This window comes from Triticum dicoccoides, chromosome 2A (assembly GCF_002162155.2).
Source record: "Triticum dicoccoides isolate Atlit2015 ecotype Zavitan chromosome 2A, WEW_v2.0, whole genome shotgun sequence".
Classification (NCBI taxonomy): Eukaryota; Viridiplantae; Streptophyta; class Magnoliopsida; order Poales; family Poaceae; genus Triticum; species Triticum dicoccoides.
In genome coordinates, this window is record NC_041382.1 from 341,175,108 (window position 1) to 341,188,360 (window position 13,253).

A 13,253-nucleotide genomic window follows, 5' to 3' on the forward strand; every position below is an offset into this window, starting at 1 on the left:
TCGATCTACTCACGCTGGCTCCCTCAATTGCTTCACCGAGTGGCGGGGATCCAGACACGAGCTCGAGATCTGAGCGGGGCTGCCCGCCGTGCCCCCCTCCCGCATGGGCTTCAAATTTCTGAAGCAACCGTTGTTCTGTTGCTATGAGTTCCAAGTCGGCTGGGCCTGATCGAGTTTAGAGGCGGCTGGGTGACTGGTGGAGAAAGGGATTGCTTAAGCGTCGGGGCGCGAAAAAAAAGAAGGAAATGCCACGCAAGGAATCGGCTTAGCTGCTCAGATGTGCGTGGCGAAGTAGCAGGATGTATCCTTTTAGGATGGTCGCGTTAGATCTGCTTTTTTGTGTTATGAGAAATGGCCTGGTTGCTGTTGTTTGAAGAACCTCTCCGTGATTTGCAACGACTTTTGTTCTGATTTATTCCGAGCTTTATGCTTAACACCGGAGTAAATTTTGCTACCATCCTCGAAATGTCATTGACTGTTAGGCTGAAAACACATAATGATCACATTAGTTATTTGAACAGTCAAATTAACTGGCTTGGAGTTTCTGTGGGGTTTGATATGCTGGAAGACTTCAGAATATTCTTTTGGCATTACATGATCGTTGTCATGTTTCTTTTGAGTTTTCACATGCACTGTGTTATGAATACAAACGATTCGCAACTGGGAAGGAAGTGTTCTGATTTTGAAAGTGACAGCTCAAATACTCTTTTGGCTGTTTATCTGCAGTATTAGCAATTTAAGCTTAATACTCTTCTGGGATTAGTTATAATGTCAATGCTTTATTGTGCAACAATAGTATTTGGTTTAGCTTATGATGAAAGTAGTGCAATTGGTTTGTCAGATCGAATTCATAACAATCAAGCCTTCGTGCAGGTGCTGCAGTACATGCATTACATATTCTATAAACATTCCTATTTTGCAGGATTCCTTTGAGCTTCCTCGGCGGGATTCCTCAAGAGATGGGGACGTTGAAATGGGAATGCATCAGCCTGATGCTTCTGATAATTTAAAAGGCTTCTTGAAGAAGGTGCTGTTTAGGAAACTCTTCAGTCTTCGCATTTTGTAACGGCCTTATTTGTCCATTTTTGCACTTCAGATTAATGACATGATGCTTTCATACACAGGTTGATGGAATTGAGAGCCTAATAGCTAAGCTGACGAATCTCTTGACTAAGCTCCAGGTCCATTAATCACCCCCCATTCTAATTTCCTTATTTCTCTTTCTGGTCCTTATTCATAGTAATGACGGAATCTCGGTGTGTGAGTACTAACTTCTTGATGAATTTATCAAAGCCCCGCAGTTAAATATAATATATATACACCCTGCCTTTTCTTGCAGACTGCAAACGAGGAATCAAAAGCAGTTACGAAAGCAAGTGCCATGAAAGGTGAGAACTCGTGTTCTTTAGCAGAGCCAAACCTTATCTGAAATGAGTGTAGACTCTCTTGAAAATTTTGCTATATGTATAGTCACGTACAACAATACATTTTTGTAGCAATTAAGCAGCGAATGGAGAAAGATATTGATGAAGTGGGGAAAATTGTTCGTATGGCAAAAACCAAAGTTGATGAACTGGAAAAAGATGTATGTTTACACTTGACCTGCTTGTGTCTGTCATTCTTTCCTAGCTTTATCTGCATGAATTAAAGGATGGACGTGCTTATGGTTTGCTGCCTCTGTGCTACAGAACTTATCTAACAGGCAGAAACCTGGATGTGGGAAGGGGTCTGCAGTAGATCGATCAAGAGAACAGACTACTGGGTAAATTTGCTGTCAATTTGTGTTTCCGATTTCTTGCCTTCATGAATTAGTTGTTGTTCACTGTGCTTACCGATCTCTACAGAGCAGTCAAAAAGAAATTGAAGGAACGGATGGACGATTTTCAGGTATTGTTTTCCTCTAACTGGACTGTCCAAATTACCTTGTATGTGATGATTTTCTTGTTCCATGAATAAAAGTTCCCTCTAATGCCTAATAATCTTTAGACACATAGAAAATTAATCCATATTTTTCTATTTACTACCTGGGCTATTTGACATGCCCTCATAGAGCAGCAGGGACATCCAGCTATATGAAGTCTGAACATCTAGCTCTTCTAAAGCGGTGGAAGTGGCTTCATTGATGCTTATATGTTCTAAAAAGTAAAGGACAAATATTACTGAACTATGTTTTGCAAATTATCCTCCTTTCAACTTTCATTAACTTTACAAGAATATTTCTTACCATCATGGTAGATTGAAAGTATGCATCAGCCTGATGTCTGAAAATAGAATAATATAATGTACTATTGCAACTATGTGAGTTATACGGTGTTGTTACCCTCTGATGCAGGTATTGAGAGAATCAATCCGGCAGGAGTACCGGGAAGTTGTTGAAAGAAGGGTATTTACTGTAACTGGCAATCGCCCTGATGAAGAGGTATAGTTGCAACATTTTTTTATATGGTTAAATTTGTGCTTTGATTTGTAATGTTTTTTAGTTGTTTATCTTACAGTGTGCCTCCTTTGTTACTTTGGAACCTGCAGACTATTGATGATTTAATCGAGACAGGGAGAAGTGAGCAGATTTTCAAAGATGCTGTTCAGCAGCAGGGGAGAGGCCAGGTATATGAGTTATAACTTGGTCATTATTTGTGTACTTGTGGGAAAATGCATCAAAATCTCATCAGGATAATTGGGCCTCTTCTAGATATTGGATACTGTTGCTGAGATACAGGAGCGTCATGATGCTGTCAGAGATCTGGAGAGGAAGCTTCTGGAGTTGCAGCAGGTTATCTTTCATTTGCATGAGCTCTTGTACAATTTTATAGTTCGCACCATGTGAATACAAGGGTTGTAATATGTCTTATGTACCCCATTTCCTGGGTTTTGCCTTGTAGATATTCCTGGATATGGCAGTATTGGTTGAGGCTCAAGGAGACATGATCAACCACATAGAGACACATGTAAGACAAACAGCTTATTCTAAATAGACCTAACCGATTTTATAAAGCAAACTAACGATATGTTGCTAACATTTGCACTGTCATTCCATTTTCTTTTTTCAAGGTTTCAAATGCTACCAACCACATACAGCAAGGTGTGGGCGCTCTCCAGAATGCAAAGAAGCTGCAGAAAAACTCGAGAAAGTGGATGTGCTACGCCATCATCCTTCTCCTGGTAATAGTGGTTATCATCGTGGTCGCGGTTATCCAGCCATGGAAGAAGTAACTCTTGAGCATGACCTGGAACCCAAGATCTCGGTGGAATATATATATATATATACTGTTTTTGTGTTTGTGCAATCTGTGTAGTTCTGTGACCGATTCAAACTCTTCTATCGTTGTATCTATGCTCAACCAGACAAAGCCCCATATTGTTTGCCCGTGGAGGTGCTGCTATTCATTTGTGTTTCGTGTGCTCCAGCTATTTTAGCGGTGAAAGTGGTGAACGCGAAACCGAAATGTGCATTCTTGTTCCTAAATCCATTTATTGCAGTTTGTGCACCATACTAACATAAGAACGTTTTGCTGTTTGTTACCGGATCTAATGCTCATTCATCTTTGTTTCTTCTTGCAAAAGAAAATGCTCAGGCCTTTTTTGGTTCATAGGATAGGATTATCATAGGAATAGGAATCTTGTAGGAAATGAGATGACATGTATCTCAAATCCTATGAATAGGAATAGGAAACAAGATGTCATTTGGTTGACACCAAAGGAATTTTTTCATTGAGTCTAGGCTCTTTTTTATTTTCTTATGAAATGTGGAGGATAGGAACCAATTCTATGTAGGAATAGGAATCTATTCCTATAAACTAAAGGGCTCTAAAAAAAAAGTCCTATAAGAATTCTATCCTCTAGAATTCCTCTAAACCAAAGGAGCCATCATTCATCTTGGGGCGCTGTTTCTTCTTGCAAAAGAAAATGCTCAGCTATTGCGCGCAGGTCACAAACTCGAGACACATGATGCACTTTGATAAAAGAACTTCCAAAGTGCTGTGCTGCGGTCTCAAACCATGCCTGTGACGAATAGGTCACTGGCCAATCACAGTGCGCCTACTGGCAGCCACATTGTTGTTGTTTGCCGAGTTGATGACCCTCTATACATGGTTGCAATCTTGTTGATAGGCCCCGCCGTTTACGTTACCCGCCTAACCCGCACTATCATGGTCCACTTGTCATTCAAACCCACTTAGTCCTGATAATAACCTGCGGTCCTTGTTTTTTTAATACAGTACAGACGTAAATGTTTATACATACGCGTATACACTCACCCCTATAAACGCACACACTTACACCCTATCTCTATGAGCACCTTCGAGCCTTATGAGCACATTCGAGAGACTGAGCCGGCATATCATCTTGAGATTTATGAAATCACCGTAAGCGTCCCGTCGTCGACGGGAACGTCTCCTCTCACTAAAGCGCATGGTTATACATACGCGTATACACTCATCCCTATAGACGCACACACTCACACCCTACCCCTATGAGCATCTTTGAGCCTTATGAGCACATTCGAGAGACTGAGCCAGCATATCATCTTGAGATTTATGAAGTCACTGTAAGCGTCTCGTCGTCGACGGGAACGTCTCCTCTCACTAAAGCGCATCGCAGGAAATTCTGAAATAAATCCAGGAATAATGCGAGCACCAGGACTTGAACCTTCATGGGTTGGGGATATCACTGTCTCTCTAATCATCCAACCACAGGTTGGTTCGCCCCATGGTCCCCGTCAACTGGTACATAGCAAGGTGTGCCTTCTAAAGATTTGGGACGACATAAGGATGTCTGCCGCCACGTACTACTTGGAGGACGTCATGCGATAGGCATACCAAGCCATCTTTCACATTGGGTTTAGAAAGTAAAATTTATTGAAGTTTGACAATCACAATATTGGTCATACAAACAATTCATGAATGATTAGTATAAGGAAGAGAACTTTCACATGCAAATATATTATCTTGGACGTCTTTTATAATTATGAATACCCATTAATTATTTTCAAACTTGAGAAAATTGGTTGAAGTTGGACAAGGAAGACAACGTAACGAGTTAAGGTTGATTATTTGTATAGAAGTTATATTGTTATGGATCCTCCAACATGTGGTGCTTGTTTAGAATCTTTTGCTAGCCAAAATTTCTGTACGAAGCGGGATCACTGCATGTGCATCCAAATCCTTGAGCCAAGTTTCTTCCATGAGTATCCACCATACCTACCTATATACGGTATTACCCTGTCGTTCCAAGTAAATTTGCATGTGCCATCTCTAAATCTTCAAATAAACATCTGTCTTGTGTGCCTGTACCACTCATGAAGCGGCAGGGGGTGGTCAGTATCTTTCATACTAAGCAGGTTATTCTCACGAGGGGTGTTTATTCACTTGTCATTGCACGAGAGAGGCTGGTAATTGGGATGCCCAGTCCTATGATCAAAATGAAAAATAATGAAACAAACTCCCCCGGAAAGTTGATTGTATGGAGGGCACCTGAGAATTCGGCTAGCCATGGCTTGTGTTATGGTTGAGGGGGAGTAAATTTTACCTTTCCACTTGGGAACCGCTTATAGTGTGTTTAGCATGGAAGATAATGAGAATTCTCGGTCGTGACGTTGACAGGAAAAGTACACCTCTCAAAATGAATTCATCTCTGTTTTAAGCAATGAGCTCTAGCACTTCCGCAAATCCATGCTTCCCTCTGTGAAGGACATATCTTTTACTTTTTAGTATTTACTTTTATGCAAGAGTCAGTAGTATTCATTATTATTCCAACATATTCTTTAGTTGATAAGCATCATGTGGTGGGGAAAGATCCAGACATATATGGCCATTCAAATATATTTTATCTGAATCATTATTGTTGACAATTATCTCTATGATAAATAAGTTGGGAGGCAAAACATTAAGCCCCTATCTTTCTCTGTGTTCGATGAATGCTATTTGTTCTAAAAATATGCTTTGAGCACTAGCAATCATAGAGGACTAAATGATAATTGAGTATATGGAGCCCTTACTTAGACTTTGTTGAAAATAATATGCATTACAATTGTTTGGTGACTAAGAACATAGGTTGTTAAGTTTCAAGAGAATGCATTGTTTGAACCATAACATCTGAATTGATTGCTACTTTATCATGATGAGTTTTATGAGAAAGAGTTGTTGTTATGATGCTAGGAAAAGTGATTGAAATTATCATTGATCAAACTTATGCACTATGCTAGCATTCACACTTCATAAATTATTTCTTTTACCATTTACCTACTCGAGGACGAGCAGAAATTAAGCTTGGGGATGCTGATACGTCCCCAACGTATCTATAATTTATGAAGTATCCATGTCATGTTTATTATAATTTTGTATGATTTTGGTGCACTTTTATATTATTTTTATGGACTAACTTATTGATCTAGTGCCCAGTGCCAGTTCCTGTTTTTGTATGTTTTTTATTTTGCAGAATTACCATACCAAACAAAGTCCAAACGGGATAAAATTTATGGAGATTTATTTTGGAATATATGCGATTTTCAGGAAGAAGAATCAATGCAAGACGGTGCCCGAGGTGGCCACAAGGCACCAGGGCGTAGCCTACCCCTTGGCAGGACCCTAGTGGCTTATGGGCCCCTCGTAGGTTGGTTGATTCCCTTTTTTCGCCGCAAGAAAGATAATATCTGAAAAGAAATCGTTTTGAAATTTCAGTCCAATCGGTGTTACGGACCTCCAGTAATTTAAGAAACAATTTTCGACCAGAAACAGGGTCGCAGAAATAGAAGGCAACAGAGAGACCCAATATAGGGGAGAGCTCCCTCTCCCCCCTGGAGGGACAAGGAAGAAGAAGAAGCAGGGCCCCCAGCCCCTCTCCTCCGATGGAGCTGGAACACTGCCGGGGACATCTCCTCCATCACCATCACCACCAACTTCTCCTCCATTCTCATGGTGGTGTGTGAGTAGTTCACCCCCGAGGCTAAGGGTATCTAATAGTAGCTATGTGTTTGATATCTCTCTCGTGTTCTTGATTTGGTACGATCTTGATGTACCGCGAGCTTTGTTAATATAGTTGGATCATATGGTGTTTCTCCCTATCTATCTTGTTGTGATGAATTGAGTTTCTACCTTTGAGGTTTCACTTTTATCGGATTAAATACTTTTATGGATTTGAGAACACTTGATGTATGTCTTGCATATGGATACTCATGGTGACAATGGGGTGCTATATTGATTCACTTGATGTATGTTTTGGTACTTAACTCGCGGATTCCTGAGGTGACATTGGGGTAATCTATGCATAGGGGTTGATATACGTTTTCGTCCTACTTTCTTCGGTAGAAACATTGGGGCACTCTTTGAAGTTCTTTGTGTTGGATTGAATATTATGAATCTGAAGTTGTTTGATGCATATCGTATAATTGACCCACAGATACTTGTGGTGACATTGGAGTATCTAGGTGACATTAGGGTTGATTGATGTGTATCATATGGTGTTATTTTAGTATGAACTCTAGGGCCGTGACACTTATAGGAATAGCTCAATAGAGTAATCAGAAATGATAACTTTGAGGTGGTTTCGTACCCTACAAACAATTTCATCTTATGCACTCCGCTTGATAAGAACTTTGGAGTGATTCTTTGTCACACGTTGAGGAATTGTTATATGATTCAATTATGCTAGCTCTATTGAAAGATTGCACTAGTGAAAGTATGAACCCTAGGCCTTGTTTTCAAGCATTGAAATACCGTTTGTGCTCCATTTTATCACTTGCTACCTTGTTGTTTTTATTATTTCAGATTACAAAAACCTATATCTACTATCCATACTACACTTGTATCACCATCTCTTCGCCGAACTAGTGCACCTATACAATTTACCATTATATTGGGTGTGTCGGGGACACAAGAAATATCTTGTATTTGGTTGCTGGGTTGTTTGATAGAGACCACCTTCATCCTACGCCTCCCACAGATTGATAAACCTTAGGTCATCCACTCAAGGGAAAATTGCTACTGTTCTACAAAACTCTGCGCTTGGAGGCCCAACACGAGTCTACAAGAAGAAGTTCTATAGTAGACATCAGGACCACTACTATATCTTCGCACGCAGGGAAGTGCCTCCTTATCCTCCCTGACAGCTGGGACCCACCCGGTCGAAGCGTACATAGCGTTATCTGTCTGGTCGCAAACATGAATGTACATACTGGTCGATTGGTCTATGTGCCACAATGAATCGTGGCCGAGTTAGGAGCGGTAGCAGTTCAGGTGGTCCCGTCTAAATTGTGTACACATGCGTACAACCACGCCGCAAAAAAGATGGCCACGTACATACATACGGGCATGGTCTTGAATGAGTACAACGATGGTGTCCTGTTCATTGGTAGCCAACCGGCTGGGTCGGAACAGAGAAACAACGTCGTTTTCATCGGGAAGCAACCGACTGGATCAGAATGCGTCCTATTCAACAAGAGCCAACCTGCTTGGACGGAACAGCCGAAACGGGGTCTGGCGTACCGCAGAACGGAGGAAACGACCTTCTGTTCGACCACCTACGGTTGAAACGGGATCCTTTTCATCGGGAGGGGTGTGGAGTACGGCAAAACAGAGGAAACTGACTTCAATTCAACCGCCTACCGTCGAAGGTCCTGTTCATTGGGAGGGGTGTGATGTACCGCAAAATGGAGGAAATGGACATCCCTCCAACCGCCTACAGTCGAAACGGGGTCCTGTTCATCGGGAGGGGTGTGGCTACCACAAAACGAGATTCCATGGGCTATTGTTCATCTACCGTCTACTGCCTTGCTCTAGCCTCCACTGGCTACTATTCATCGACCGTTGACTTCCTCCAGCCTCCACCGGCTATTGTTCATCCAGTCTCCATGGGGTCTTGTTCATCCACCAACAACCGCTAGGATGTGATGGCCTCCTCGGGGTCCTGTTCATCAAGCGGCAACAACAGGGTCCTGTTCATCCACGCACCCCCACCGGGAACAGTTCATCCATAGCCAACCAACTAGCTAGGTCGACTCACCACATCTCGACTCAATCTACATGTTGCGCATGCGGTAGCAACATGCACTGTTTATGCAGAGGCAACCCAACACCAGTTGTCTATGTAAGCTGCAGCAATGATCGATCACTCGGGTTCAATTAGCAGCAGCAGCGAAGGAATCGCTCGGATTTAGTTAGCAGCGAAGGAATCGATCGGGTCTAGTTAGCAGCGAAGGGATCGATTGGCTTTATTACAGAGTGGGATCGATCGATGGCTCGGGTGCAGTAAGCGAACACCTTTCTTGGGTTCAATTAACGAGCGCCTCGCACACACGCGCGTACGAGAGAAACACGCAAACCACATTGCATCACTCGGCCTAGACCACCCACCGTACATGGGAACTCGCCGAAATTTTCCCCACTCTCACTTTTACCATGATTTTTACGTCATGGACAACCCAAAGGATGTCATGCAGGTGCGTCTCCGGCCCACCCACTCTTCCAAACCCACTTTCTATCATGATTTTTTGTCATGGAAGTAGGATCCCACCACATCTACGACGATACATGTTTTTTTCACAATTATTGCCATAGAAGTGTGATGTTGCTTGAAGCTACGTCGGTATTTCCCCAAAGAGGAAGGGATGATGCAGCACAGCGGCGTAGGTATTCCCCTCAGATATGAAACCAAGGTTATCGAACCAGTAGGAGAACCAAGCAACACAACGTAAACAGCCCCTGCACACAGATAACAAATCCTTGCAACCCGACGTGTTAAAGGGGTTGTCAATCCCTTCCGGGTACGGCGCCTCAAGATAGGCAAACAGACGTGAGATGAAATTGTAGTAGATTGATAGATCGAACGCCAAATAAAATAAATAAGCATAAATTGCAGCAAGGTATTTTTGTATTTTTGGTTTAATAGATCTGAAAATAAATGTAAAGGAAAATAGATCGCAAATGCAAATATATGAGAAATAGACCCGGGGGCCGTAGGTTTCACTAGTGGCTTCTCTCGAGAAAAATAGCAAACGATGGGTGAACAAATTACTGTTGGGCAATTGATAGAACTTCGAATAATCATGAAGATACATAGGCATCACGTCCAAGATTAGTAGACCGACTCCTGCCTGCATCTACTACTATTACTCCACACATCGACCGCTATCCAACATGCATCTAGTGTATTAAGTTCATGGAGAAATGGAGTAATGCAATAAGAACGATGACATGATGTAGACAAGATCTATCTATGTAGAGATAGATATCGTCGTTTTATCCTTAGTAGCAACGATACATATGTGTCGGTTCCCCTTCTGTCACTGGGATCAAGCACCGTAAGATCGAACCCACTACAAAGCACCTCTTCCCATTGCAAGATAAATAGATCAAGTTGGCCAAAAAAAACCAAATATTGGAGAAGAAATACGAGGCTATAAGCAATCATGCATAAAAATAGATCAAAGAAACTCAAATAACTTTCATGGATATAAAAAGATAGATCTGATCATAAACTCAAAGTTCATCGATCCCAACAAACACACCGCAAAAGTGTTACATCATATGGATCTCCAAGAGACCATTGTATTGAGAATTCAGAGAGAGAGAGAGGAAGCCATCTAGCTACTAACTACAGACCCGAAGATCTACAAAGAACTACTCACGCATCATCGGAGAGGCACCAATGGAGGTGGTGAACCCCATCCGAAATGGTGTCTAGATTGGATCTGGTGGTTCTGGACTCTACGGTGGCTGGATCAATATTTCGTCAACTCCCCTAGGGTTTGGGGAATATTGAGGTATTTATAGAGCAAAGAGGCGGTCCGGGGGGCACCCGAGGTGGGCACAACCCACCAGGGCGCGCCTGGGCCTCCTGGCGCGCCCTGGTGGGTCGTGTTCTCCTCGAAGCACCCCCAGGTGCAGCCATGGCCCATTATGTTCCTTCTGGTCCAAAAAAATCTCCGTAAAGTTTCGTTGCGTTTAGACTCTGTTTGATATTGATTTCCTTCGATGTAAAAGATATGCATAAAACAGCAACTAGCACTTGGCACTATGTCAATAGGTTAGTACAAAAAATGATATAAAATGACTATAAAATGATTATAAAACATCCAAGATTGATAATATAACAACATGGAACAATAAAAAATTGTAGATACGTTGGATACATATCAGTATCCCCAATCTTAACTCCTACTCGTCCTCGAGTAGGGAAGTGATAAAAACAGATTTTTTGATTTGGAATGTTGCCTAACATGTCATATCATATTCTTTACTTATAGCATGGACATTTGGACTTTTATGTGATTCAAAGCAATAGTCTTGTTTTGACATGATAATTTAAATACTCAAGCATATCAACAAGCAACCATGTCTTTCAAAATATCAACGCTAAAATAAGTTATCCCTAGCCCATGATGCTCAATCGTTGATCCATTCACGAAACAGACTCGCATATTAGCTACACCCAATACTCAAGTACGACCATATTGCCTCCTAGTTGGTGCTTTTATAAGAGAAGATGGAGACTCAAATTCAAAATAAAAATTGCATAAAGTAAAAGAAAGGCCCTTCGTAGAGGCAAGTGGGGATTTGTAGAGGTGCCAGAGCTCAAAGCCAAAAAACTTAGAGATAAAAACATTTTGGGAGGTGTATCCATCCCACCAACGAAAACAACTTAGAGTTCCCAACACTTTCCATGCTAGATATAACATAGGCGGTTCCCAAATAGAAAATAAAGTTTATTCCTTTTTCCACCATACTTTCACTTTCCATGGCTAGCCGTATCCACGGTTGCCCTCCATACCAACACTTTCCAAGGAATTTATTATTTGACAACATAAAGTAAATTCATTTTTCATTTCAGGACTGGGCATCCCTAATACCTTTGCCTTACTCTCATGCAGCAATGACAAGTGAATAAACACTCGTCGTGAGAATAACACATCGAGCATGGAAAATATTAGCCACCCCTCACCGGTCTGCGAGTGAAAGGAACACACAAAAGAGAAGTTTATTTTGAAAATTAGAGATGGCACATGCAAATTCGCTTAGAACGGCAAAAGAATACCGCATATAGGTAGATATAGTGGTCTCATGTGGCAAAACTGGTTTAAAGGATTTTGGATGCACAAGTAGAGATCATACTTAGTGCAAAATGAAGGCTAGCAAAAGATTGAGAAGCAACCAACCAAGAAACGGATAGTCTCATAAGCAAGCATTAAGCATAATTAACACCGAATAATGCACCACAAGTAGGATATAATTTCATTGCATGACTATTGACTTTCGTGCTTGCATAGGGAATCACAAACCTTAACACCAATGTTCTTACTAAAGCATAATTACTCATCAACATAACTCACATATCAGATCATCATACCTCAAAACTATTACTAAGAATCAAGTTTATTTTGTCCAATGATCTTCATGAAAGTTTTTATTATATCCTTCTTGGATATCTATCACTTTGGGACTAATTTTGATGTGTTGCTTTTCATAAGCTCAAACAAATATAAGTGAAGATCATGAGCATAATATTTCTTTCTTTCTCTCAAATTAATTTAAGTGAAGCAAGAGAGAATTTCTTGAATATTTTACTAACTCTCAAATAAATCTAAATGAAGCAAGAGAGCATTTCTTCAAAACTACTAAAGCACACCGTGCTCAAAAAGATATAAGTGAAGCACTAGAGCAAGTCCATAGCTCATAAAATTTTAAGTGAAACAAAGAGAGCAATTCTAACAAGTCATGACATAATTTTGGCTCTTCTCAAATAGGTGTGTCCAGCAAGGGATCAAGACTTAAAACACAAAATAAAACAAGCAAAAACTCATATCATACAAGACGCTCCAAGCAAAACACATAGTATGTGATGAATAAAAATATAGCTTCGAGTAAAATACCGATGGTCGTTAGAAGAAAGAGGGGATGCCACTCGGGGGCATCCCCAAGCTTAGTTGCTTGCTCTCTTTTGGATAATAGCTTGGGATGCCGGGGCATCCTCAAGCTTAGGCTCTTCTTACTCCTTATTCCTTCATCCATCGTAAGATAACCCAAAACTTGAAAACTTTAATCACACAAAACTCAACAAAAGCCTTTGTGAGATCCGTTAGTATAAGAAAATAAATCAGTACTATAAGTGTTGTAGTAAACCAATTCATATTTTGTTCTTGCATTATATCTATTGTATTCCAACATTTCTATGGCAAAAACTCATCAAAGAAAACCATAGAGCCATCAAAACAAGCACACAACGCAAAGAAAACAGAATCTATCAAAACAGAACAGTTTGTAGCA

General features: G+C 41.0%; 1 protein-coding gene across 1 annotated transcript; it reads left to right on the top strand.

The window, feature by feature from the left end:
* Positions 1 to 885: 885 nt before the first annotated feature.
* On the top strand, positions 886 to 3,488 carry LOC119354544 (syntaxin-132-like). The gene is made up of 11 exons (XM_037621262.1): positions 886 to 1,027; positions 1,125 to 1,181; positions 1,340 to 1,388; positions 1,497 to 1,585; positions 1,689 to 1,762; positions 1,845 to 1,887; positions 2,333 to 2,419; positions 2,527 to 2,604; positions 2,690 to 2,770; positions 2,880 to 2,945; positions 3,049 to 3,488. Exons 1-11 carry the CDS (start codon positions 974 to 976, stop codon positions 3,208 to 3,210), a joined length of 840 nt encoding a protein of 279 aa, XP_037477159.1. The 5' UTR covers positions 886 to 973; the 3' UTR covers positions 3,211 to 3,488.
* The last annotated feature ends 9,765 nt before the right edge of the window (positions 3,489 to 13,253 follow it).